We start from the raw sequence: 26,426 nt of genomic DNA on the forward strand, positions 1-26,426 counted from the left end.
AGGTTTGGAGCCTATACGTCTCAGCTTCACAATTATTTGCCAGGTCCATGGTGTGGTCCTGGAAGGTTGTGGCTTTGCCGCGTCTGAGTTGCCGAAGCATGCCGGTGCGAGTCACCTCAAGATCAAGAGGGAGAGCACCCGTGATCACTTGTAGTGCATGGGTAGAGACTGTCTTGCATGCTCGGGTGAGGATCACTAGGATGGGTCTATGTATAATATCCAGTCGTCTGCGGTTTACCACTGTTGAGGCTTTGTGGAACCAGACACCGGAGCCGTATGTGATTGCCGGAATAATGGCTGCTTTATAAAGGATCGCAAGGGTGTGCCTTTTTAAGCCGCAGTCGCGACGTGTGACTCTGGCAAGCATGCCAGCATATTTCCTCATCTTAGCCTGTACAGTATATATTTTAGGTGTGGGGTAAAAGATAGATTACAGTCCAGGATAACACCCAAATATTTTAGTTCTGTGGCTAGCTTAATTGTTCTATTGTTGATTCTTATTTGTGCCAGTCCAGTTGGGGTTAGGTAGCCCTTAAGTAAGATGGATTTGGGTCTTGGTGGCCGATATGGTGAGTCGATGCCTTTCCGTCCATTCTCGCAGTGTGGTTACTGCTGCATTCCCAAGAGTTTCTAGTTGGGCTCTTGAATCTGCAGTAAGGGTTAGGGACAGGTCGTCTGCATAGGCCAGTGCATGTACGCCTCCTAGGAAGAGGAACTCGTCCAGTACATAGTTCCACAGGAGAGGTCCTAAGACAGAGCCCTGTGGGCATCCCTGTGTATTTGTCGGTCAACCTTGCAATAGGGGGCCTGTACCAGGACCCGTCGGTTGGTCAAATAGCTTTTTACGCAATCATAGAGGTTTGTCGGCAGTTGGGTAGCCCTGAGTCTTGGGAGGACGCTCGGCGACCAAAGGCGTCGAACACCCCCTCAAAGTCAATAGAGATGAGGAGAAAGTATTTTTGTCGACAGCTGTCCGCCATGTTAAGGATGGATTCCAGTGCGTACAAAGTATGTTGAGGGTCAAACGGCACCAGGAATTTCTCCCATCTCCGCGAGTGTTCTCTGTATCGAGGGACAGTACTCTGTCAAGACCAGAGATTTAAAAGTGTGTGGATCATGTGTTGTGTAGTATGTTGTGCCCATTGTTCTTCTGGCCTATTGGCCGTCGAGCCCCTGATGGGACCCCGACGTTGTCCGTACTATGCCAACGAGGAGGCTGGCCAGGTGTACCTTGAAATTTATTATACTCTGCCAGGTCCCGCCGCCTAATTTCCTGGGATTTCAGCGGCTGGGTCCTATTAAAAAAAAAAAAAAAAAATGATCGCTGTGGTATAGTTGCAAAATAGCTATTACGAGATAGTAGTATGTGGGGTTTGTTCCCCGAAATTACCATGGGGTTGTATGCTAAAATGACAAGTTCTAGAGGCCTAATGGGGCTGGCAATAATTTTGGTGCTAATTTAAATTTGGATGCTTGGGGCTTTCGCGGTGTATAGTCAAAGAGAAGGGTAGGGAGACTGAAGGCTGGGGGAAGAAAGAGAAGTAAGGGGCCGATAGGGTAGATGGCCCCTGCATTCAGTGGGGCATGCCCATGCCCCACCAGAGGGAAAGGGGGATGGCAGGAGGAGGAGAAGACAGCGAGCCATCTCCCCCCCACCAAAGAATAGGAGTGAAAGCAGGCTGGTCAAGGCTACCAGCCCAGATTGCCATATGGCTAGGTGGCAGCAATGTGCTGCAGTCATTTCTCTGAGCCCTTGCATGGTAGTCTTGTTGTCTTGATCAGGTTGTGAAATGCCTGTGCTGGATGAGGTTGTCTAATCGGGTTGTCACATCAGGTGGATACATCTGTCGGTAGTCATAGAGATTGTGACTTCAGGTAGACTCAGTTGTGAGGTTTAATTTCTTGGTTGTTTCACCCTGTTGTCAGTTCATCATCTGGGTAGGGTTTCTGTGGTTGTGTAGACATTCTGCTGGTCTGCATCGCATGGTTGTTTACTGCAGTGGTTGAGGCTGTGGGAGCGTCCTTCTCCTTGTGAAGAGGTCCTGGGCCAGCTGTACGAATGCCTTGTATGTGTCAACTTCAGTTATGGCGAGTTATATTCCAGTGCATGACATGTGGACATGTGTTTTTGTAATGGGCGGCACCTAGAACGTCAGTTCATCTCCGCCTCGTATCTCTGTGAAGAACAGTACCACTGTAGAAGGGCCAGAAATAAGTAGTATATGTTTGTGTGTATTATGTGTGTGTTCTGTTGTTGTGTCTGACCGCTTGGCTACCCAGAATCATCAGTCACCTGGACAGATGATTCTGGGTACTCGTCCACACCACGGGAAGGTGGGCCAGTCTCACTGGAGCTCGCACTGTCTCAATTCGAGACTCTGACCCACCTGATGTTGGCAAAAGATGGGCCAGATTCCTCTGGGGGCCCACTCCAGAGGAGAGAAAAAAAAAAAAGGAGAATTATATTCCAGTGCATATCGAAATTTGGTCTGTTATATGGAAACTATTTTCAATGTAATGACCAAGGGGAAATCAAAAAAGTTCGCTACATAGAAAATTTCGCTATATAAAAGTTCGTGAAAGAGTGGTCCGACAGTATTTGCAAATTTCAAATTTCACAAGTGATGCAGTTTTTTTGTTCGGCACTGTATTTAAAGGAGTACGAACTACCATTCGACCATTCAAGGAGAATGACAATTTAAAGCACAAACCACGATCAGGACGACCGCGCGAAACAATGTCTTCACAAAGCAGAAAACAAGACCGTAATTCTGATATCTAAACGCAATCGACATATTTCTGCGCCTAAAATCCCCCAGCTGAGTTCAATTGGAACAGAGAACTCCACTTCCACTGTCAAACTTCAGTGACTTCATGGTGATGTAGCGGTCAAAAAAATATTTATTAAAACCGGAAAATGGAAAGAAACGATTGGCTTGGGCTAAGAGCAGTAATCATTGGACAATTCAAGAGTGAAGAAAATTACTGTGCACAGATGAATCCAAATTTAAAATTTTTGGATCCGAGCGTAGTTTTATGTCAGATGATCAACTAAAGGGAAAAAAAAAAAAAAAAAAAAAGATGCCGCCTGCAGGCAAACACGATGTTCGTTGAATCATGATCTGTGGTTTGCCTGTTTTTCTAGAGTGGGTGACATCGTCAAAATTGAACGAATTTTAATTAAAGGATATAAAAACATTCTTGAACATGCTGCAAAGAACACGCTGTCCAAGTCCTCTGGACTTCGACTTTGTAGAAGAAATTTTATATTACCAAAGACAGTAACCGGAAACACAGCTGAAACCTGTGCAGGGACTTTCCAAACAACGGGAAAAAGTATTGCAAATTATGGTGTGGCCACCCCAATTGCCTGACTTAAACCCAATATAGCTTTAATGGCATCATCTAGAGAGCCATGTTCATGAAGTCTGCCTGTCTTCACAAAATTTATGGAAACTTGAAGATTGCTTGGAATAATGTTAGTCAAAACACTATTAAAAATTAGAGGACTCTCATCAACCGGTGAAATACCACTACTTTGCTTATTGGAGGCTTGAAGTGGTGGAACCCATGTTTAGTCTCTAGAGCTAAGTTCCGGTCAACCCTTCCCCATCTCCTTCCATCATGCAGTATGATTGATGACTTTTGAGGTTATGATGAAAATCGTGGCAAGATCCAATATTCCTTATATTTCGATGGTACAGCTCTAAAACGGTGTACGCAGGACGGCCACTAGTTAGTACACCGGACCGAACCTATTGGCAACTCTCTAGGAGGCTTCCGGATCAGCTAGTGTATAATCTTGCTACCTCTACACTGCCAGATAGTGACTGGAGGGAGTTCGAGTAGTGTGTATAGGGGGGGGGGGGGGGGTATTGTCGAGGCCACGTTATGTCAAGGATCTGGGTATATTCTTACCATGTGTACGCCATACCCAAAAATTTCATTACTTCATACAACATGTCCCACCCAATTTTTCTTACTTTTGAATACACCATGAATTGTTAAACTAATAGAGCAAGCTTATCTGCAAAAAGATCTAAACCTCTAAATATTTATTTCACAAATATACGTGGTCTCAATTCTAATCTCAACGATGTCCATTTCCACTTGCACCCTGCCAAACCCCATGTACTTTTTCTGACAGAATCTCAGTTATCGGTTGATTCAACTACCGCTCATATCAGGTGCCCAAATTATTCGCTGTATAATTCCTTTGGCCTCAAAGGTGGTACATGTGCATATGTCCGTTCTGATATTCCCTGTCAGAGACTTCGCAATTTGGAATCTTCTCTGGCTTAAAATCTCTCTACCTCATTGTGTCAAATTCATCTGTTGTCTCTACCGTTCTCCCAACTCCATTAATCACTTGGAGCTCTTTGACTTCCTCTCTTTGCAACTTGACTTTCTCCAGTCCAACTTTCCTAATAGTGAGTTAATTTTCCTTGGTGATTTTAATTTTCACAACTCCAGCTGGCTTTCGTTTTCTAGTCACACCGACCCAGCTGGTCGAGATGATGAGGCTTTTGCAATTACTAATGACCTTGCACAGATTGTTCATTTACCTACAAGAATACTGGACAATCCTAATCATACAGCCAACAAGCTTGATCTTTTTCTCACAAACAACCCTTCTAAGTACATTGTTGAAGTCTGAGGTCCTTTAGGCACGTCAGATCACAACTTGGTGATTGTCTCTTCTCCAATGGAGCATTTATCTCATGGCTATTCCCAACCTCATGTTGTTTAGCATTACAAGAATGCAAAATTGGATGACTTGCGAGATTTCTTTTCTTCTTTTCCTTGGTCGGCTTACTGTTTCAAAACTTCTGATGTCAACGTTTGCTCAGATCGTGTCAGTGAAATTATTCTTGCAGGAATGGAATCCTTTGTCCCACACTCAACTTTAAAATCTCGTCCATTATCTAAACCTTTGTTTTCCAATAATTGTGCTAAGGCTGATCAAGAGAAGAACATTGCATATCGTAATTGGCTTGTTTCTAATTCTTCAGTTTCATTTTCCGCCTACACCAAAGCTCGCAACAATTGTAAAGCAGTTATTAATCAGACTAAACTAGAGTTTGAACAGGCTGAGTAGAAAACTTGCTTCTTGCCCTAATGGTAGCTGAGCATTCTGGTCACTTGCCAAAGCTATTGGCTGCAACTTTTTCCTGTCTCTGCTCCCACCCCTGTCCAAACCAGATGGTTCTGTTGTCACTTCAGCCAAGGATAAAGCTGACCTGCTAGCATCCCATTTTTCTTCCAACTCATGTATTAATGATCTTGGTAAAACACATCCCACCATTCCCAACACGCTCCATTCAATGCCACCTGTGGACGGAGCAATATGGCCTTCGTTGCTAATGCTCCTAAAAACCAAATAACAAACAGCAGCCTCCTGTGGTCTTCCGTCAAAAGGATGTCAGAAGGATTTTGACGAATCTTGATGCTAAGAAAGCTCCAGGTCCCAATGGTATTTCTCCACTTGTTTTCAAAACCTGTGCTCCTGAACTTACTCCTATTCTTTGCCGCCTTTTTTCACTTTCATATTCCAAAGGTGTTTTTCCTTCTGTTTGGAAATTTGCTCACATCCAGCCAATTCCTTAAAAGGGTGACAAATCCCTCCCATTCAATTATCGTCCCATTGCAATTACTTCTACTCTTCCTAAAGTAATGGAGAAATCAATTAACAGCCAACTCTTAAACTACCTAGAAACATTTCGTCTGATCAATGATCGCCAGTATGGATTCCGTCAGTGTGGATCCACTGGTGATATTCTGGCTTATGTTACCTATTTATGGACTAATTCAACGGAAAGGTTCGGTGAAACACGAGTAGTTGCTCTTGACATCTCAAAGGCTTTCGATCGTGTTTGGCATAAAGGTCTTCTAAACAAGCTTCCATGTTATGGTTTGCCAACTGTTTTTTTGTAATTGGTTATCCAGTTTTCTCTCTGATCGCTCACTGAAGGTGATGGTAGATGGTTCTCTGTCTTCTAACTTCTCCACTAATGCCGGTTTCCCCCAAGGTTTAGTTCTTTCTCCCCCACCCTTTTCCTCTTGTATATTAATGACGTTCTTCCATTGACTGGAAATCCTACCTATAGTTTTGCCGATGATAGCACATTGTTTTCCACATTCCATTTTGTGAAACCTTGCCCTGCTCAATCAGCTTCAACTTCTCGAAAATCTGCTACCACTTCCTTAAATGCCGATCTTCAGGTAATTCTCCAGTGGGGCAAAGACAACTTAGTTGATTTCAACCTTTCTAAAACTCAGTCTTGTCTTATATCTAGCAAAAAGGATTCTTCTGCTCCTATGCTTATCTTTGGTGACTCTCTGATTTCTAGGCAAAGTGATATATCTCTTTTGGGGATAACCCTGACTTCTAATCTCTCTTGGCACAAGCACATTACAAATATTGCTTCCTCTGCATCTAAAAAACTTGATTTTCTCTTTCGCTCTCGGCATTACTTTTCTTCCAAACAGCTGTTCACTCTGTACAAATCGCAAATCCACCTTACCATGGAATATTGTTCCCACATCTGGGGTGGTGCCCCCAAAACCTCTCTCAGGCTTTTTGATTCCGTTCAGAAAAGGGCAGTTAGGTTAATTATTGATTGATCTCTAACAGAGTCTCTCCACTCGCTGTCTCACAGACGTACTGTTTCTGCTGCATGCCTCTTCTACAGATATATCCACGGGCACCGTTCATCTGCATTGGCTTCTATAATTCCCGCTCTCTCTTTCAAAACAGTCCGAACACGTGCAGCCACTAGCCAACATCCATTTACTGGCCAACTTCAAACTCACAGAACCACCTTTTCATCTTCCTCGTTTATTCATTCAACTGCTGTTTTCTGGCACAATCTTCCTTCGTACATATTTCCTGAATATTACAGTCTACAGAAGTTCAAGTCCAATGTCAACAAATATCTTCAATGATAAATTCTCGTGGAGGATATTTTGACGAGAAATCAGTATAGTTGTTAATGTGCATAACTTCAATAAATATATATATGTATTTCTGTAAATTTTTCAGTTCTTAATAATAATACTTCTTCTTTAATACTGTACTTATATAAACTCTAAAAGGGGATGAATCAGATTGGTCCGTTTGCTAACAATGTTTCACTGTAGATGAGCATTCTCAGATAGCTGCCAAACTAAATAAGTATTTTGCTTCTACATTCACACATGAGGAGTTATTCAAGGAGGAGAGAGCGATATGTTGTTTATCAAACTCTAACAGTGAGCTCACCAATTTTGTAATAACTGAGAGAAAAGTGGAGGAGAAATTATTGAAGTTAAACCTAAGGAAGGCATGTGGGGTGGATGGGACCTATATAGTTATATTAAAGGAAGGAGCAAAGGAAGTAAGCAAATTATGAAAGCTTCCTTGGATTCATGGGAGGTCCCTATGGACTTCTAAAGTCCATAGGGACCTCCCCAATTCACAAAAGCGATCAAAGGGTGACACGGGTAATTACAGACCTGTTAGTCTAACTTCAGTTCCAGGGAAAATAATGGAGTTACTAGTTAAGGAAGTGATGCAGTATCATCTAGACAAGACGTCAGTTTTAGTTCAGCATGGGTTTGTTAAGGGGAAGTCTTGTCTGACAAATTTGATTAGATACTATAATGTGGTCACAAAAGAATTGGATGCAAAAAATAATTTTTATATCATATACTTCGATTTTAGGAAAGCTTTGGATACTGTGGCACGTGGAAGACTATTGTACAAAATGGGGCATATGGCGTTAAGGGCAAGTTGCTACAATGGATAAAAGGATGGTTGAGTGAGAGAAGACAGAAAAGTGGTTATCAATGGACATGGCTCTTCCTGAACTAAGGTTATTAGTGGAGTCCCCCAAGGGTTCTGTGTTGGACCTATTGTTGTTTTCGGTATTTATGAATGATATTGAGGAAGGTATATCAGAATTAATGTCGAGGTTTGCAGACGATACGAAGGTTGGCAGGGTTGTTAAAGACAGGGGTGACAGTACACTACTGCAACAGGATCTGGAAAAGTTGAGCAGATAGGCTGAGAGGTGGCAATTAAAGTTTATCATTGACAAATGTAAAGTACTGCATAACGGTAGCAGTAACCCCAGAGTAACGTATCAACTGGGTGGTACTACACTCAGGGTAGTGGAGAATGAAAAGGAACTGGGGGTAATTGTGCAGTCAGATATGAAGTTTTCTGAGCAGTACAAAAAGGCTGCAAGAGTAGCTCATGGTGTCTTGTCAATGATATACAGGAATTTTTCTAGCAGGGATAAGGCGATGATTGTCCCCTTGTATAAAGCAATGGTCAGGCCACACCTTGAGTACTGTTTACAAGTCTAGAGGTCTCATTTTAGGAAGGATGTAGAGCTGCTGGAACGAGCACAGAGAAGAGCAACGAGATTGGTGAGTGGAACAAAGGGTTGTGTTACTTGAAAGGCTTAAGTTTTGGAAATTGCAGCTTCTGGAGACTAGGCACCTGCGAGGTGATCTAATTGAGGCGTATAAGGCCTTGAATCGATTGAGCAAGCTCAATGCTAATGGGATTTTTCCTCTCGCTCAGATTACTCACGTGAGCGGGCATAAATTAAAATTGAGGAAAGACAATTGTAGAATTGATGTGCGGAAATTCGCCTTTAGCCAGCGGGTGATTTATAGTTGGAAAAAACTTCCATCTGTTGTAGTGGAGGTCAGCAATTTAAATAAGTTCAAGGCAGAACTAGACAAACATTTGGAGTGAATGGATGGGTGAAATTGGAAGGATATAATTTTTTTTTAACTGATGCTATATAAGCTTGCTTTCTTGCATCATATATCCTACTAATGCTAATAATAAAAAATCTTAAAATACATTTTTTTTTCTTTTGCATTAAACTCATAGATATATTTTTTAAAAAATTAACGAAAAATAATGTCATACGCTGTGATTCTAGACTTAGGCGGGAGTGTATGTGGATAAGCTATGATTTTAGGGTCTTCGCAAGTATGGAAAAAGATGTCATTGTCTGTTCGTATAAGACGATGGTGGCGTCGCATTCAGAATACAGTACTGTACTGCGTTCAGGTGTGGAGGCATTGCATGTAGAAATGCAGAGCTTCTAAAGGAGGTTCAAAGGGCAACCAGCGACTCGTTCTAATTGAACTTACATGTATTCAGCGGCTCAGATGGTACGATTTGCAAAAATTGTAGCTAGACATCTTATCGGGGGTTTTGATTCAGGTATGTATAAGGTTCTGAAGTGAATCAGTAAAATGAAAGAAGGAAGTATGTTTTCTCTGGTAGGAGAAACAAGAACTAGGGTTAGCAAATATAAAGTTTTAGAAAGTAATAGTGCTGAAGTTAGTGAAGGATGAGTATATTTTTATTTATTATTATTATTTTTTTATCACTAGAATAGCCTATCTGCAACGGTAAGCGTGGCAGAGTGTTTCGATAAGTTCAAAAGTGAAGATGAGATGAAAAGTGATACACCTTTTAGCTATATGGAAAGTATATTGGGGAAATTATGTTTCCTTTTTGTTTTGAATTCCTACTCCGCTTCACAGCATCATTTAACCATTCTAATATTAAAACTTACTAATAGTAAATAATTTTGTTCCAAGCGAGAGTCTGTAAACTGTTACTGATGTTCCTTAGGTGTGTGTCCTATCTCGTCGCACCACGCTCAGTTCACGAACTTTCTCAAAAAAAAAAAAAAATGCTAACATAATTCGTAATTGTAACAACGCATGTGAATAAAATAACATCAAGGAGAAGAGAAACGAAGAAAAGATTAATGCAAATGTCTGAGAAATCGAAATTCCTGCTTTAATTGATAGAAAGAAACGCGCCAAACGTCATCGCCGCCTACTCGGTTGTGTGAATATTTGTCCAAGGTCGTTTTAGTCAGCATCATTGGCACCGGGTGCCAAAATAACTTACTAACGTTACGGTCACCACTAGTTCAACGTTCAAGTGCAAATTCCTCTCAACATGACTCTTGGATGTCATGCATTTTCAGCTGTGAAATTATAGCCACACAAGAAAGATAAAAAATGATTCGCAGAAAGCAATACTAACTTGGGCCTAAATTGTAAAATAAGCACAAAACACAACGATTACATAAGAAAGGGTACATGATAAGATCCAAGTGTTTATTTTTACTATGAGTTAAAAATAAATAAAAAAAATTCTTTTAATACTCCACTGCTAGCGCAAAGGGCACAATTCCCTGCTTCATCGTAACTGCTTTTATTGTAGCTTACCAGGGTAACTGTTAAAAATGTGTTATGCAGTTTTACCGCAAGATCTCTCAAAGTACCAGGAATGTCAGGTATTTTCTTCTTAATCACAGCCTAAATATAAGCATATCAAATTCAAGATATTCAATTAGCCAAGAACAAGCCCGAAATCTCAAAAAAGGTAACGCAGAGATGGGAACCACAATTTGTAAAGTTGAGACGGGAAGTAGATATCACCTGCAAAGAAATTCCCAAATATGTTTCCCAAATGTGGGCTGTGTTAGAAGCCCCATGTGACCAAAGAACAGTCTCCGAAATCGTATTCCTCTTCTTTAGATTATGGATAATAATAAAGCCGTTTATCACGGCGATGATATTATTTATTATACTGTGTTTATACTAAAGATACACCGATTAATCGGTACATAATCGGTTTTATTAATTGGCCATTTCCTAATAACTTAAGTTAGTCACTACCAAGAGATTCATCAGATAGTTTTAATAAACTGAAATGGATTAAGTAAACATTTTCTGAGATTGGCTGCTGTTATAGCCAATTTATTTTTATTAATACAGCGAATACAATGGAAAAAGAAAGAAAACAAAAACAACAGGTATTTTAATCAAATTTATCACATTTTTTAACAGAGTATAAAGGGTAAAAAAAAAATTAAAAGTAGTTTTATGCAAAGTAATCAAAATAGAATACAGGCAACTCCCGTATAACACGGCACTTCTACAACACGGTTTCGCTCTAACACGATTAATTGGGGCCATCCTCAGTACATACTTAAACAACACGGTTTCGCTCCAACATGGTTAGAGAAGTTCGGTAAACCTCGAATAACAGGGTATATTTGAGCTTTTGTGCGGGGATTATTATGTTGGATGTAATTTTTCAAAATTTCCACTCTTTTTGAATCCCTGCTGTTGACTCGCTAGTTAAAAAAAAAAAAAAAAAAATATTGAGAAATCCCTGTATTTTATTTTGTTGGGAAATCCCCTTGTTACGTTCTGTGCTATTGAAGTTGTGCTTGTTGAATTTGCGGAAAAAAATCTAGATTTCAAAGATTTATTACTATTGTATAGCACACCAGGCCATCCAAACGTTGAAGTTATGTTCCAACTACTACCACAGTTGTACTAAGTTAATACAACTTCTTTCATTCAGCCATAAGATCAAAGCATTATATCCACCTTTAAATCTCATTACATCAGAAAATCGTTACAATGGATTTTGGAAAAAATCGATTCCAAATTTATTGAAGTAATCGAGAATTGAAGTAATTGAAGTAAACGCAACGGTGCTACGAACATCAGCCCTTGCCCTAGTCTACTCAGTTGCAGAATATTGTTGCCCCGTATGGCTTAATAGTGCACACTCTGTAAAAGTTGATACCCAACTGAATGACACAATGAGGACAATATCAGGCACCATTAAATCGACACCTTTAAAATGGCTACCAGTGTTATCTAACGTCTACCCCCCTCATATAAGAAGAGAAATAGCCTTGCTGAAAGAATGGCAGAAATGTCAAAGAAATCCTCTGCCCATACATCAGGATTGCAAACCCCAGAAGCCGGAGAGATTGAAGTCTAGGAACCCCTCATGGAAGCTAGGCGAGAAACTTATCAAGTCACATTTTAATGCTGACCAGACCTGGCGCGAAGACTGGACTACTTCAAATCCCGACCACCTGGGTTTGTTTGTTTGTTTGTTTGGTTTTTAGGAGCATTAGCAACTAAGGCCATATTGCTCCGGGAATATGCGGTGGTCATTCCCTGACCTTTCCGCATCCTCCGTATTTGGTGGTGACGGGACCACCTGGGTTTAGTCAGTGATCCATGCAGAGCTGTTCCAGGTTTCAACTTACCAAGAAAGGAATGGACATCCCTGAACAGAATCCGAACAAATAACGGAAGATGCAAGTTTTGGCTGCATAAGTGGGGAAAAACTGAAAACCCATTCTGCGACTGTGACAACGTGCCCCAGACCATCCAGCATGTCATCTCGGAGTGCCCAAAGAGGAGATTTGAAGGCTCCATCCAAGATCTACATAGTGTTACTGATGATGCTATTAAGTGGCTGAATAAACTGGACTTCTTCTTCTTCTTTAATGCTGCCGAATGGCGTTTGCGACTTCGTTTTGATATTGTTCTCTGTCTAGCGCTGCGTGTAGAATTTGTGCTGTTGTCATGTGAAGCCAGGTGTTGATGTTATCTAGCCATGCCATTTTCGGTCTGCCTGGGCGTTTCTTGCCTTCGATCTTTCCCTCCAGGATGAGTGGTAGTAGGTGATATTTTTGTTGGTTCCTAGCGATGTGACCTAGGTATTTGCATTTCCTGCTGATGATGGTTTTGAGCAGGTCCCGTTCCGTGTGCATGTCCTGCAGGACCTGTGCGTTGGTTATCTTGGCTGTCCACGGAATTTTCAGCATTCTTCGGTAGAGCCACATTTCGAAGGCCTGGAGCTTTTTTGTAGTGGTTGATGTTAGAGTCCAGGTTTCTACACCGTAGAGCAGTATTGGCCAGATGTAGCATTTCAATGTGCGTAATTTGAGCACGATGTTCAAGCTTCTGTCGGTGAGGAGGGTTCTCCATTTGGTGAATGCCTGCCTGGCTTGTTCAATTCTGCTTTTGATTTCGGCGTCATGGTTCAGCTGGTCATCAATGAGTACTCCGAGATACTTGAAGCGGTGTATTTGCTCTAATTTTTCGTTGTTTAGTTTGATCGTGATTTTGCTTGCAGTCCTGCTGACCTTCATCACCTTTGTTTTCTTTTTGTTGATTCGTAGCCCCCATGCTTGGCTTTCTATGTCCACTTCGTTCAAGATGGTCTGTAAATCTTGTTCTGAATCCGCTATTAGTGCTGTGTCATCGGCATATCTTAAGTTATTGATGTAGTGTCCGTTAACTTTTATGCCGATGTTCTTGTCAGCCAGTGTTTGGTCGAAGATCATTTCCGAATAGATGTTAAAAAGAATGGGAGATAATGGACAGCCTTGCTGGACGCCTTTTTTTATTGGAATTGGGTTTGTCAGATCGTTGTCATAGCGAAGCCGGGCTGTTTGATTCCAGTAGAGAGTTGTAATAAAGTTGATATCATTGTTTTCAAGCCCAGGTTTTCTCAGTCGGTCAATTAGGCGGTCGTGGTCTACTGAATCGAAGGCTTTCTCGTAGTCAATAAAACATATATACACGTCTTTTTGATGTTCATAGCACCTTTGTAGCAATATTTGTAAACAGAAAATTGCTTCTCTGGTGCCTAGTCCCCTGCAGAATCCGAACTGTGTGTTTCCTAGTGCACTTTCGCACTTACATCTTATCCTTTGCTGAATCACCTTGAGGAAGACTTTTAGCACCTGGCTCATTAGACTGATCAGCCTGAAGTCTTCGCATTTCCGGCTGGTAGCCTTTTTTGGTAGGGCCACAAAGATGGATTGGAGCCATTCGGATGGAATGTCGTTGTTGTTGTAGATTTGATTGAACCATTTCGTTAGTTGTTGGATGTTGCTGTAGTCTAGTTGTTTCAGCAGTTCCACATGAATCTGATCAGGTCCACAGGCCTTGCCTGGCTTTGTTATTCGGATGGCATGTTCCACTTCAGATGTTAATATGTGGAGATTGTCTTCCTGTGTTTGTTGTTGCGTTTCTGCCGGTTTCCTGTTGGTGCCGAACAGATTGTATACAGGGTGTTTCAGTTAAACGTTTCAGAACTTCTAAGAGGGGTAGGGTACATCCTGACAACTCGAAATCATATAGCAATGTGGGGTCGGAAATGCTTTCCTGAAGCGGTGTTGTACACAGAAGCACCATAAAAAGGAAAGAGACCGTAAGTGAGAAATCGTTTTAATAATACATGAAAAGAAGCAAAAGGTACATGGATTAAAGTAAGTGTTCGAAGTTTCTTCAACCTCGTATTGCTTTCGCACAGTGGTACCTTGGAAAATGTGCTACAAATCCCATTTTTCCTGCTGAAGTGTTGTTTTCCGATGAGGCATCCTTCACAAGGGAAGGAATTTTCAACACGTATAACGACCATATCTGGGCGGTCGAGAACTCGCATGCAATACGACGTCGTGCAGCACAGATTCGATTTTCGGTCAATTGTATGGGCCGGTATTATGGGAGATCACCTCATCGGACCTTACCTGTTACCGTGTCGTCTAACCGGACCTATCTACTTGATCTTTCTGCAGCAAGTATTGCCACAACTTTTGAGAGATGAACAGATTTCTGCATCGACGCAACAGACAATGTGGTTCCAACACGATGGAGCCCCTGCCCGTTATAGCGGAGATGTTCGTAACTACCTGGATGTCACATTTGGTCAACAGTGGATCGGACGTGGTGGTCCCGTGCGTTGGCCTGCTCGGTCACCCGACCTATCATATCTTGATTTTTATTTCTGGGGTCATATGAAATCGCTAGTTTATGACACCCCTGTTGACAATGCTGAGGAGCTGGTTGCAAGAATCGCAGTAGCTGCCGAAGAAATTCGCCTGGAGTATTCCAGAATGTTCGGATGTCCATGCGTCGGAGATGTGAGGCGTGCATTGTAGCCCGTGGAAGAAACTTCGAACACTTACTTTAATCCATGTACCTTTTGCTTCTTTTCATGTATTATTAAAACGATTTCTCACTTACGGTCTCTTTTCTTTTTATGGTGCTTCTGTGTACAACACCGCTTCAGGAAAGCATTTCCGACCCCACATTGCTATATGATTTCGAGTTGTCAGGATGTACCCTACCCCTCTTAGAAGTTCTGAAACGTTTAACTGAAACACCCTGTATATAGCTCTTCCAGGTGTCGAGTTTGGCTTGTTTGCTTAGTATAGGTTGATTGTTGTCCGTATATAAACATGGGATAGGAGCCGGTTTGTAGATGTTTCCAGCTTCTTTAAGCTTCTTGTGCAGGTTATAGTTGTCATTTTTCTTGATTAGGTCTTCGATTTCTGCACACTGATCTTCCATCCATTTTTCCTTCCCCTTCCGGATTTCCTGTTTGATCTTTTGTTGTATTTCTTTGTATTTTTCCCGGTTGTTGTTGCTTTTGAATATTCTCCGTTCATCCATTAGGTCTAGTATGTGCTGGGTCATCCACCGTTGTTTCTTTTTCGACGTCTGATGTCCTAGCAGGGTTTCTGCTGTTTCATTGATGCACTGTTTGAGTGAACGCCCGAATGCTTGCACGTCTGTTGTTACTGCTTCGATCGATCGGATTGTAGTGTTGAGATGAAGCTGTACTTGTCGTCTGTTGGCGGTGTTCTTCAGTTTCTCCAGGTCGATTCTTTTTGTTGTGCTTGTGCGTTTGACTGCTCGTAATTTGAGACGTAGTGTTGCTATTACTGGGTTATGGTCTGATGATATGTCAGCTCCGGGGTAAGTTTTTGCCTTGAGGACACTTGACTTATATCTGATGTTGATTAAGATGTAGTCAATTTGGTTCCTGACGATATTGTTGTCAGAGTCTTGTGGTGAGGTCCAGGTGTATAGTCGTCGAGGTGGTAGTTTGAACCAAGTGTTGGCAATGCTAAATTTTTCTTCTTGGCAGAACTGGACGAGTCTGTCGCCTCGTTCATTCCGTGTCCCCAAGCCATGTTCTCCGACTATGTTTTGTAGCTTTCCTTGACCGATTTTGGCATTAAAGTCACCGAGGATGACCGTCATGTCGTGCTTCTTCAGCGACTTTAAAGTGTTGCTTAGCTTGTCGTAGAACAATTCAATTTCTTGATCGTCTTTGTCCGCTGTTGGTGCGTAGACCTGGAGCACATTCAGGTTGATCTTGTTGCCTGCTAGCTGTAGTAGTGCGATTCGTTCCGATATTGGGGTGAAACTGGTGACTTTGTTGGCCAGTTGTTTGTGGACAACGAAAGCGACGCCGTACGTCTGCTTGGTGTTCTCTTCTCCTCCGGAACAGAAGACGTGGTGGTCGTTTGATATAAACTTCTTTGTTCCAGGCCATTTGGTTTCACTTAGCCCAAGTATGTTGATGTTAATGCGTTCCATTTCTTGTAAAGCATTGGCTAGTTTTCCTGGTTGTAGTAGGCTTCTAACGTTCCATGTAGCTAGTTTCAGAAAATTCTTCGACGCAAGCTCGGAGATTCTTAGCACCCCTGTCCCATTCAAGGGACGCCGAGACTCGGGGCCGTGGTTTATTTTGCTTGCTATCATTGAAGTTTTCAAGGGAAGGATAATCCAAGTAGTTTCCCGTTGCTTTCTTGGATCACAATTTAGTTGAAAAGGTCGTGTGTGGACCTTTTGAAACGGGTTTCGTCTGACGTCTCCACTGAAACCTTTCCGTCATGGAAGGCCCTTCTGGGAGCATATATCTTTCGGTGCTTTAGTAGTTTAACAAATTAAACTACTAAACCTGCCGCAGCCATATAAATGGAGTAGCTCTTATTCAGTGATGAAGCTGCCTCGTGATGTTATAATTTTACGCAATTTATGCCGAATTTCTAGTCACCACTGACCAAGCAGGTGGCACTGCTGTAGTTTTATCTCCTGGAAACATCCAAATGGCTGACTCGGTGAAATTACTGTGACCTTGAAAATACCAATAATGTATAACTCAGCAAAACGTGAGTATTTTTAAATACAATTTGGTATCCTGAAAACTTCTACATCAAAGCTATCATGTAGCACAACTATTCTACTAAGAATTCCCAGTGACTGATTATAGTTCCTTAAAAATTTAATGACCTTGAAATTTCCTATGTCCGAACATAACAATGATAACCATTTTAAAAAGTTCAGTCCGAAAAATAAAACCACGTTTAAGTCTCAAATCTTAACCTATCACTCACCCACACTTATTTTATCTAAAATATAACTTCTTTTTGAGCAACACTCCCGAAAACCTTCTTTATTTATTAATTTTTTAAGAGCGCACTAATTTAGCTAGCATACAGCTGGTGCCACCAGCGCCACATATAAAAACTGGACATTACATTTTAATTCATCAAATGTTACTTATAATTTTTTTTCTGTAAATATTGTTTTTAGGCTTATTGTAATTTATTTATTTATTTATTTTTTGACATTGTTTGTTACAAATGTATCCTCATTTTTGCCATACGAAATAATAATAATAATAATAGCTTTATCGCTCAAAGAAGTAAAACCGTCAAGGTTAAATGCGTGTGGAAAAATGTATGGCCAGAGCCAGTTCATTCAGGAAATATGGTCGAACCGGCAGAAAATGGAATCGGTGCGACAGCAGAATTTGCTACGTCGGTAGGAGGGGAAGGTTTTGATGATATGACTACCGAAGTCCTCGTGGGTAGCACAGTTGATAGATTCGCCATCCTACCCACACCGGGTGGAAAAGACCTGAGTTCGAATCGCATCGATGACGGGAGGAATTTTTATGGGTATTTTTCACAACGTGATTGAGGTAGTCGGGCTCAGGCGAGTATAGCATGGCTTTTTCTCCCGGAATCTCGGGTTTTTCGTGTAGCAAAACAGAAAATCGACATCAATTGATTTTTGATTTGGTAGTTGTTGGCGCATCGGCTTCTGTGGCCATATTGCACCTCCCAAGGTTTTTGCAGTACTTTGATCCAAGCCCGAGGCGGGAATCGAACCCGCGACCTTTGGGTTGCTGGGCAGGTACTTTACCCACTCGGCTAGCCCGGTCGGCTATCGACATCAAGACACGCAATTTATAGACAATATACACAGAGTAATATGGCCTTAGTCGCCTATGTTCTTAAAAAAATAAAAAAAAAAAGATATGATTGCTGAAGACGATTAAGAATTATTGATAGAAATAGAGGCTGGCGAAGCGGATTTGGTGGAAATTGCATCGGAGGTAAAACTAAATCAATTTAGAGGTATAGAGCGCAGATAAATTCTAAACTTCCAAATTTTATACTGAAAAACATACGGGAAGGCATAAAGTTAGCCGAGCAATTAGAATCTTATTTGTTGAATGCAGATTCTTGAATGAAATGAGCCCAAAGTTCAAAAGGGAACCTGAAAAGTGCTTAGTTCCATACGATGAAATTCACAAAGATTTATCAAGAAAAAGCAAACAAACCAAGATTACTGATTTTTTAAAGAGAGTAGAAGATACAAATCTAGAATGGTGTATTTTTGTTAGTTTTTGGAACGTAACCCCCTTTTTGTACTTTTTCGTAGTCCCGTATAACACTGTTTCCACACGACATTTTATCGGAACCTAATTACCGTGTTATACGAAGGTAGTAGTAGCAGTGGCATGTGATGCAAGAAAGAATGTGTATGAGCTTATGCAGCATCAGCCAAAAAAAAAAAAAAAAAATCACACCATTCCCTCCAAATGCCTGTCCAGTTCCTCCTTAAATTTATTCAACCTATCAACTTCCACAACGACAGATGGAAGTTTGTTCCAGCAATTAACCACCCGCTGGCTAAAGGCAAATTTCCGTACATCTATTCTACATCTGTCTTTTCTTAATTTGAATTTGTGCCCCCTTAGGTTCGTAATCTGAACAAGTAGAAGGATCCCATCAGAATTCAGCGTGCTCAACCCATTCAAGGCCTTATACACCTCAATCAGATCACCGCGCAGGTGCCTAGTCTCCAGCCACTGCAATTTGCAGAACTTAAGCTTCTCTTGGTAAGAGGATCCCTTCATTTCATTCCCCTCACCAATCTTGTTGCCCTTCTCTGTACACGCTCAAGTAAATCTACATCCTTCCTAAAATTAGGCCTCCAGACCTGTACGCAATACTCAAGGCGTGGCCTGACCATTGCCTTATACAGAGGGATAATCACCTCCTTTTCCCTTTTAGCAAAATTCCTATATATCATTGATAAAACCCCATGACCTGCCCTGGCAGCCTGTCTGCATTGCTCAGAAAACTTCATATCTGCCTGCACAATTACACCCAGGTCTTTTTCATTTTCTATCACCTTAAGTGTAGTACCACACAGTTGGTACGTTTCTCTGGGATTACTTCTACCCATATGGAGTACTTTGCATTTGTCAAGGTTAAACTTCAGTTGCCACTTCTTAGCCCATCTGCCCAAATTATCTAGATCCTGTTGCAGTAACACACTGTCATTACTGTCATTAACAACCCTGCCAACCTTTGTATCATCTGCAAACTTCGACAATAAGCCTGATATACCTTCATCAATATCATTGATAAATATACAAAACAACAGTGGACCCAACACCGAACCCTGTGGGACTCTACTAATAACATTAGTCCACGAAGAGCAGCACTCATTGATTACCACCCTCTGTCTTCTCCCACTGAACCATCCTTTTATCCAACTTACCCTTAATACCATTCTGCCCCAGTTTGTACACCCGTACAAAATTGTAATGCAAAAACATCAGTTTCCCCATTTTAAGGACATAGCCTATATTTTGCAAATTCATACAAATTACACCCCATAATGCTTTCACTTTCAACTGATGAAGCTGGTGCAACTTAAATATTTCAAAGCCAGTTTACTCAGAAAAGGTAGTTTGTCTCGCATGTTTTTCCACCACAGAAATGGGCTATTATTTCTTGGCAGTAATGGAAAATTTAAATACTGATTCAATTCTTGAATGCAACACTGAATAATGCTTGTTCTTTTTTTTTTTTTTTTTTTTTTTTTTTTTTTTTTTTGAGGATTGCTTCTCTTTTGAACTTACTCTGGGTGACATTTCTTCTGTTCCTTTGTTTTGAATACTGTCTTATCAGAAGCTAATTTATCAAATAAATTTGAAAAAATCATAGTAAAGGCTGGGGTATCTTGATCTTCAGTAGAACTGGTTGAAGCATATTCTATTGAAATATCAAGAGAATCCCCTCTTAACCTCCATTTGACCTTGCTCCAGAGTTTCTAAAACCCATTCCTTTATTTCGTTTTTCATATCACTTCTTCGAAATTTCATCTTAGATCTAGGATCTATAAAAGTAGATAAACACGAAGATTTATTTTCCATTTAAGCGGAAAATCTTTTCACAAATGATGATTTAACCTCCTCTACTGTGGCAAGAATTCCACTGAACTTATCATTTTGGACAAAAATAAATTAAGAGTCAAAATTGTAGGGATTATCACTGAAGTGGTAGATTCTCTTACTAGCTTCATTTCCGATTTCTTCAAATGGACCTAGGAGTTGGACAATTTTTTCTACTGGTATGAACTGATGAAGCTGGAATATTGTTATATGTTATCCACAGCATATTTTGCGAGGGCTTTTTGCTGTTTTCTGTTACTTTCCAGCAGATAATACGTTGAATTCCAACGAGTGGATATATCTTGAATTAATTTATGCTTCTTTAAATTTAGCTGCTCCTGTATTTCCATTAATTTGTTAACTGCTGAAGCAGAATGACTGGAGAATTTTACAATAATCCTATCAATAGTAACAACAGTTCTTACAGCCTGCTGGGAAAACATGGAGTCATTTATTGAAAGTTGTAATGTGTGTATGAAACATGATTGTGACTGTAAACCACTACCAGTGACACTAGATACCATATTTGCTCCAGAATCTCGCAGTATGAGGAAGACTTTGCTTTTTTAGATATTATATTCTTCTAGCACATTGTTCAACTTCACTGATCAGTATCCCTGTATGAGAGCCTGAAAGTGAAAGAATTCTTAGGACAGCCCTGTGTAATACTCATTTGAAAGCCAGTGGCTTGTAATACTCAGAAATGGAGAATTATTTAAGCAAAAAGGCCTTTGTGCTCTGGATTCATATTAATAAATTATTGTGCCACAGAGCTAAAACGGAAGGAAAATGACAGGTTGCAGTTAAAAATACGTTTAATGTTACGTAAAAATACGTTGATGTTCATACGAACAAAAAAAAAGTACAAGTAAAAATAATACAGGAAAGTAATACATAGCTTTTGAACTGGAAGGCGTACTTCATCAGTTGTGACCGTTAAATCTAAAATATAGAACTCATATGTGCGTGCCATGCCAGTCATGTATGGTGAACTACGTGTATGTAATAATTAGCTGTTAGAAGGGAAAGATTGTAGTTGTAATCCCTGGGAACGTTGTAAATATTTTATTAATATTAATATGAATCCAGAGCACAAAGGCCTTTTTGCTAATATTCGAACTGTTCTTGGCCAACATACATACGACGTAGTTGTGAAGCTACAAAGAGAATTTCATTTTTATAGCCCGAGGCAGGCAACACCTCATGTTTGCACACCGGTGAAAATCTCACCGCGTCATCCCGAAGGGCTTCTTCTACAAGGCTCCGTTTCCTAATGAACGTATGCAGCGTGCCTGCCGAAACTTCAGCTACAGAACCCTAAACGTTTGGATTAGCTGCCTCCACCACCATGACTTACAAGGTGCCTCCACAAGAAAAGCAGCCTTCATGCTCAAACTCTGGAGTTTGGTTCCTACCTCTGTTTATTCCAATGTTATCCAGATCTTGTGCTCCCAGGCTGTCAGAGTCTGAGCGTTATCGTACGTGGCAACAACGTATGTTTCCAAATTTAGTCCGTGAGTCCCATTACCAGTATATAGCCGCTACAACAGACTGCTCACAGTTTGTAATAAATTTCAGTGATAAGTGCTTATCTGCAGAGCAATTGGATTTAATCACCCTGAGAATGAAGTTTGTTGTTCTTTCCCACAGGCCACTGAGATTGCCTTGGGTGTTGAAGCGTAATTGACATGCATCCCTGAAGAGGTGGCGAATACGATTCGCCTAAAAACCAGTGATCTTACATCATGCTCGCCCTGTCATCTCTAATCTCAGTCAGTCGCCGACAAATCTCTGCTCTCAACAAATAGAAACAGGATACTTCCATTGTCGTCCTTCTGGCAGACAAAGGGCATCGAACAGTCGTTTTAAACCGTTCCGACTACGAAGCGAAAGCTCTATTACTGCAAGACACCTCTGTACCAACCAACCAGTAATTGCCTCTCCTGCTAAGACCCTGGAACAATCGGAGACCAAGGTAAACAGCCTCGTCAACGGTTGGTTTCGGTCAGGGGAAGTCACCGAATCCATATGCTGGCTTCTACATGCCTCTGGCTGCCAGATTCCGCAGTTTTACGGACTACCAAAAGACCCTTAAGACCTATTGTCTCCTATTGTGGTTCGCCGACTTACGAGTTATCTAAGTTCGTCTTGAGCTTACTCTCTTCCCTAGTGGCCAAGACTGCCAACACCATTTCTAGCAGTGGTTCCTAGATCGGATTCATACCTTATCCATCTCGCATGATCAAGTCATGGTCTCTTTTCACTTCGATCTCAGTCGAACTGGCCATCACATGTCGCAAGGAGCTTCTGGACAACGACCAGACCCCAAGCAACAGAACTTCCCTAACTTCATAGGACATTTGCACTGCCCTTAGACTGTGCTTGACTGGTGAGGCTGTCAAGGCCGCCGTAGCCTAGTGGTCAGGCGTGCGGGTGCATAAGTACATGTGCCTTGAGTGACCGGGGTTCAAGCCTGTGACTGCTGAATACGGTGCTGTTTCTTGTATTCTGTCTATCTTGTGAACTCCTCTGACCGTTTGGTCATCCCAGAGTATAAACAGAAAATTTATTTTATTATGTTTGGTGACTCCATTTACCAGCAGCCATGGGTTCCCCAGTTAGTTCAGTTATGGCAAACATAGCAGTGGAGGAGTTGGAGAGTCGCACGTGGGTCTACCAAATCCAGTTGCCTTTTGGTGTTGCTACAGGATGATGTGTTTGTGGTCATTCCCCGGGAGTTGGGCAACCAACTTTTGCACCACATGTAGCTAACTACAGGTGGTGAATTGAATGAAAGGCTACTCTCTGTAGCCTTTCATTCAATTCACCATCGAACTGGAGTCAGAAAATACCCTTCCATACTTGGATACCTTTGTCCAGCAACAGTACCTTTGAAGACAACAGTCTATTGCAAGCTGATGTGTGCTGGCCAATTCACCAACTACCGGTCAGCACATGCACGCAGCCATCTTCTTGGCACAGCGCGAGCCCTGCTGGCCTGCGCCTAATCTCAATGCATCTCTCATCTGCAGAACTGCGGATGAGATGCAGTTTGTACTAAATTTGAGTGAGATTACTAGGGTTAAGTCAGATCTCGCGAGTTGCGGCTACCCCACCAGTACCCTAGATAGGTGTAACCTACGGGCCTGTGACCACGTAGCGATCCACAGGACCATGCACAGTAATGACTCCACCTCTACCCCTTTATCCCGTTCTACCCATACCTATCACAGCAGATGTCTAGAGTCTTAAAGGCTCATAGGATAAAGTGCTTACAACTCCCGGGCACGAAGTTGCGATCCCTCATCTCAAGAGTTAAAACATCGGTCCCCCTCCCCTTGCTGCAGAGTGGATTAGTCTACCGTATTTCCTGCCGTGACTGCACTGGCTGTTACGTTGGGGAAACTGGCAGAAGGCTCAGCCGTCATGTTTCTGAACACGAAAAAGCTACCCGTTTAGGTTGTGGAGCACAGCCATTGCTCAGCACGACATTGACCCACGCTACGATGTCATGATTATTAATCGGTCCCGCCATTACAGTTGCTGCACCTGGTTGGAGTCGCTGCACATCTCATGCTGTAGCGATTTCTTTAACCGAAACAGAGGAAGTCGTGTCCATCCCATTACTGAAACGACCATCCTCTTGGCTGACAAACTTGGCATTTACAATGTTCCCAGGCAATCACAGCTACAAGCTTTCCCTTCTAATAGCTAATTGTTTACATACACGTAGTTCATACATACTGCCATGGCACGCACATAGAGTTCTATATTTTAGATTAACGGTCACAATTTATGGACGCCTTCCAGTCCAAAAGCTATGTATTTTTCCTGTATTATTTTTACTTGTACTTTTTTTTTTTTTCTTTTCGTGTGAACATCGATGTATTTTTACGTAACATTAAACGTATTTTTAACTGCAACCTGTTATTTTATTTCCGTTTTTGCTCTGTGGCACAATAATTTATTAATATTGGAGAATTATTTGTAGTAGCTGTCCAAATATCAGTGGTTAAAGACACGTTTGTTGGTGACTTTATCAATGGATGTTTGAAGTAGGAGCACTATAGCCACTGTAGCTTATGTGCCATTAAACACCCCATAACACACACGTTTGAAGTTTTGTTTTAACCTTCTTAAACATATCTGGAATGATTTTATCAGTGTATTTTCTACTTGGAATATTGTTATTTTGGCAATTTTTTTAATAGCCTTTGGAATCCAATGTCATGTGTTACAGGTTGAAGGTCAACAGCTCTTATTTCTCCAATTAAATAATGGATCTCTTTGGCCTTGTGGTCATTAATATCTCAAAGCTTCTTCTTTGTTAATACTGCTTCTATAGTAGTTTACACTTCAGCAGGAGGTTCAATGGTGCTGCTACCTCTTGAATATTCAGCATACGTCCTTTTCAACTTATCTGATACTTCTGTTTCTTTTGACATTTCTTCTGGATGGAACTTTTTAAGATGATTCATCGTATTTGTGGTTGTAAAAATTTTGGCTGTTTTACCACTCCTTGATGTAGTGGTATCACACAAATTACATATGCAAACAGTTTTGTCCTTTGGATTTATCATGAAATACTTCCATGCCATACTTGGTACCATAATGGTCACCTTAACAATTACGTGACAATTAGATTCAGGGTGTAGGGAGGATATACGCCGTATACCTTCTGAATTTTTTTAGGTGAATAGCGTATACCTTTTGGTTTTTGAAAGACTTGAAAAAACAAATATTAAAATATTTACTAAAAATTAAAAAATAAATTTATTAGAATTTGATTCCTATAGTTTTATACAACTTCTATGAGAATTCAATTAAATAAGCCTGATATGCACAGTATACTCTGCTTTTCGTAACATTCCTTCTGCTAATTTTACGACTACAGTAAATCTTATAATATAATATAAAATATAAATAAAAATTTTCAGTAATCGTAATAAAATTTAATCTCAAAAAATATTAAGAGGGTTAGAAACACATTATGGATTATAAGGTGTACAAACAAACTGAACACGACCGTCGCCACTGTAATAATATTATTACGGTGGCGACGATACAACATGGGGCGAAAGTAAAGAAAGGCGACACGATAACCACAGGAAACTAACGGATAACACGCATCGTCTGTTTACTGAGAATGCAACGAGAAACTAGTACTGTGGTGGCAAAGCAGTTTGTCTGGTAAGTTTGCCATAGTTTTTGTGTTGGCTTTTGTTCCAAATTTCCAGCATCCCCCTCGTAAATGACTTTTTCAAGTCCGAAGTTTGACAAAAAATAACCATAAATATTATTATTATTAGCCATATGGTGCAAGGAAGCCTGAGGCTTATGCTGCAACAGCCAAAAAAAATAAATAAAAAATAAAAAAAATCCCACATTACGCTGAGAGAGAGAGAGAGAGAGAGAGAGAGAGAGAGAGAGAGAGAGAGAGAGAGAGAGAGAGAGAGAGAGAGAGAGAGAGAGAGAGAGAGAGAGAGAGAGAGAGAGAGAGAAGTAGAAGGGAATCACTAAGAAAGCAAGAAAGAGAATAATGATGATATCCAACTTAGGACCCTGGGTTTGCCAAGCCCATACTCACCAGATGTGAGCCCCTGGGGTAAGTATCCTAACACCATTATTAATGCTTTAGAAAAATATACAGTATAATCCAGTGAATGTATTTAATAACACAATAAATATACAGAAGCTTTCGAGGCTGAAATTAATGCTGCAAATAACAAAATATCACAAAATAAAATTACCTATAAAACAATTAAAAATCATTGATGTCGAGCAGAATTGTTGAAATCTCCAGCTCTGCCAAAAGTTGGGAACGGTAGCAACGTAGAAACAGTTAAGTAGAAAAAAAAAATTTTTCATCCATGAGTTGCAGTTCTTCTTAACGAGTTCAAGTGAGATGGGCAGACTATCCGAAGTAGGAGTCACGTGACTGGCGTTTAACTGTCTGTGTGCCTCAGGGAAGTGCTTCTGGGATGCTAATGATACTTTGGTGTCGCCGGGATGCAAAAAATGCCTGCCGGAAAGTGGTCACACAACTAGTTACAGATATGTAACTAATTGTAATTGAACACTCTCTTAAACATGAATCATTGTAATATCCCGTATATTAGTATTATTTAGTTGATTCTGTATGTACTGTAATTAAACAATAGGCAACTTTTTCAGTGGGCTGCTGATTATTAAGGAGGGGAAGCATTGTAATGACTAATCGGCCGATTAACAGAAACAGATTAATCGGTAA

At 40.9% G+C, this 26,426-nt stretch overlaps 1 protein-coding gene across 5 annotated transcripts in view; it reads left to right on the top strand.

Annotated features, from left to right (window-relative positions):
* Nucleotides 1-26,426, top strand: part of LOC150078418 (actin-binding LIM protein 3-like) — a 528,875-nt gene that overhangs the window by 84,999 nt on the left and 417,450 nt on the right. For 4 of the 5 annotated variants that reach the window (XR_016547624.1, XM_090384935.1, XM_090384936.1 and 1 more), the window contains exon 1: nucleotides 9,162-9,226. The exons of the other annotated variant lie outside the window; for it this stretch is intronic. Coding sequence is in view for 3 of the 4 variants with exons in the window: in XM_090384935.1 (XP_090241061.1) it covers nucleotides 9,172-9,226 (55 nt within the window). In the remaining variant the exon portion in view is untranslated. Of the gene's footprint in view, nucleotides 1-9,161; nucleotides 9,227-26,426 lie in introns of those variants that run through there. 5 annotated transcript variants of the gene reach the window in all.

Source organism: Mastigoproctus giganteus, chromosome 11 (assembly GCF_048544385.1).
Source record: "Mastigoproctus giganteus isolate SK-2022 chromosome 11, ASM4854438v1, whole genome shotgun sequence".
Taxonomy (NCBI): domain Eukaryota; kingdom Metazoa; phylum Arthropoda; class Arachnida; order Uropygi; family Thelyphonidae; genus Mastigoproctus; species Mastigoproctus giganteus.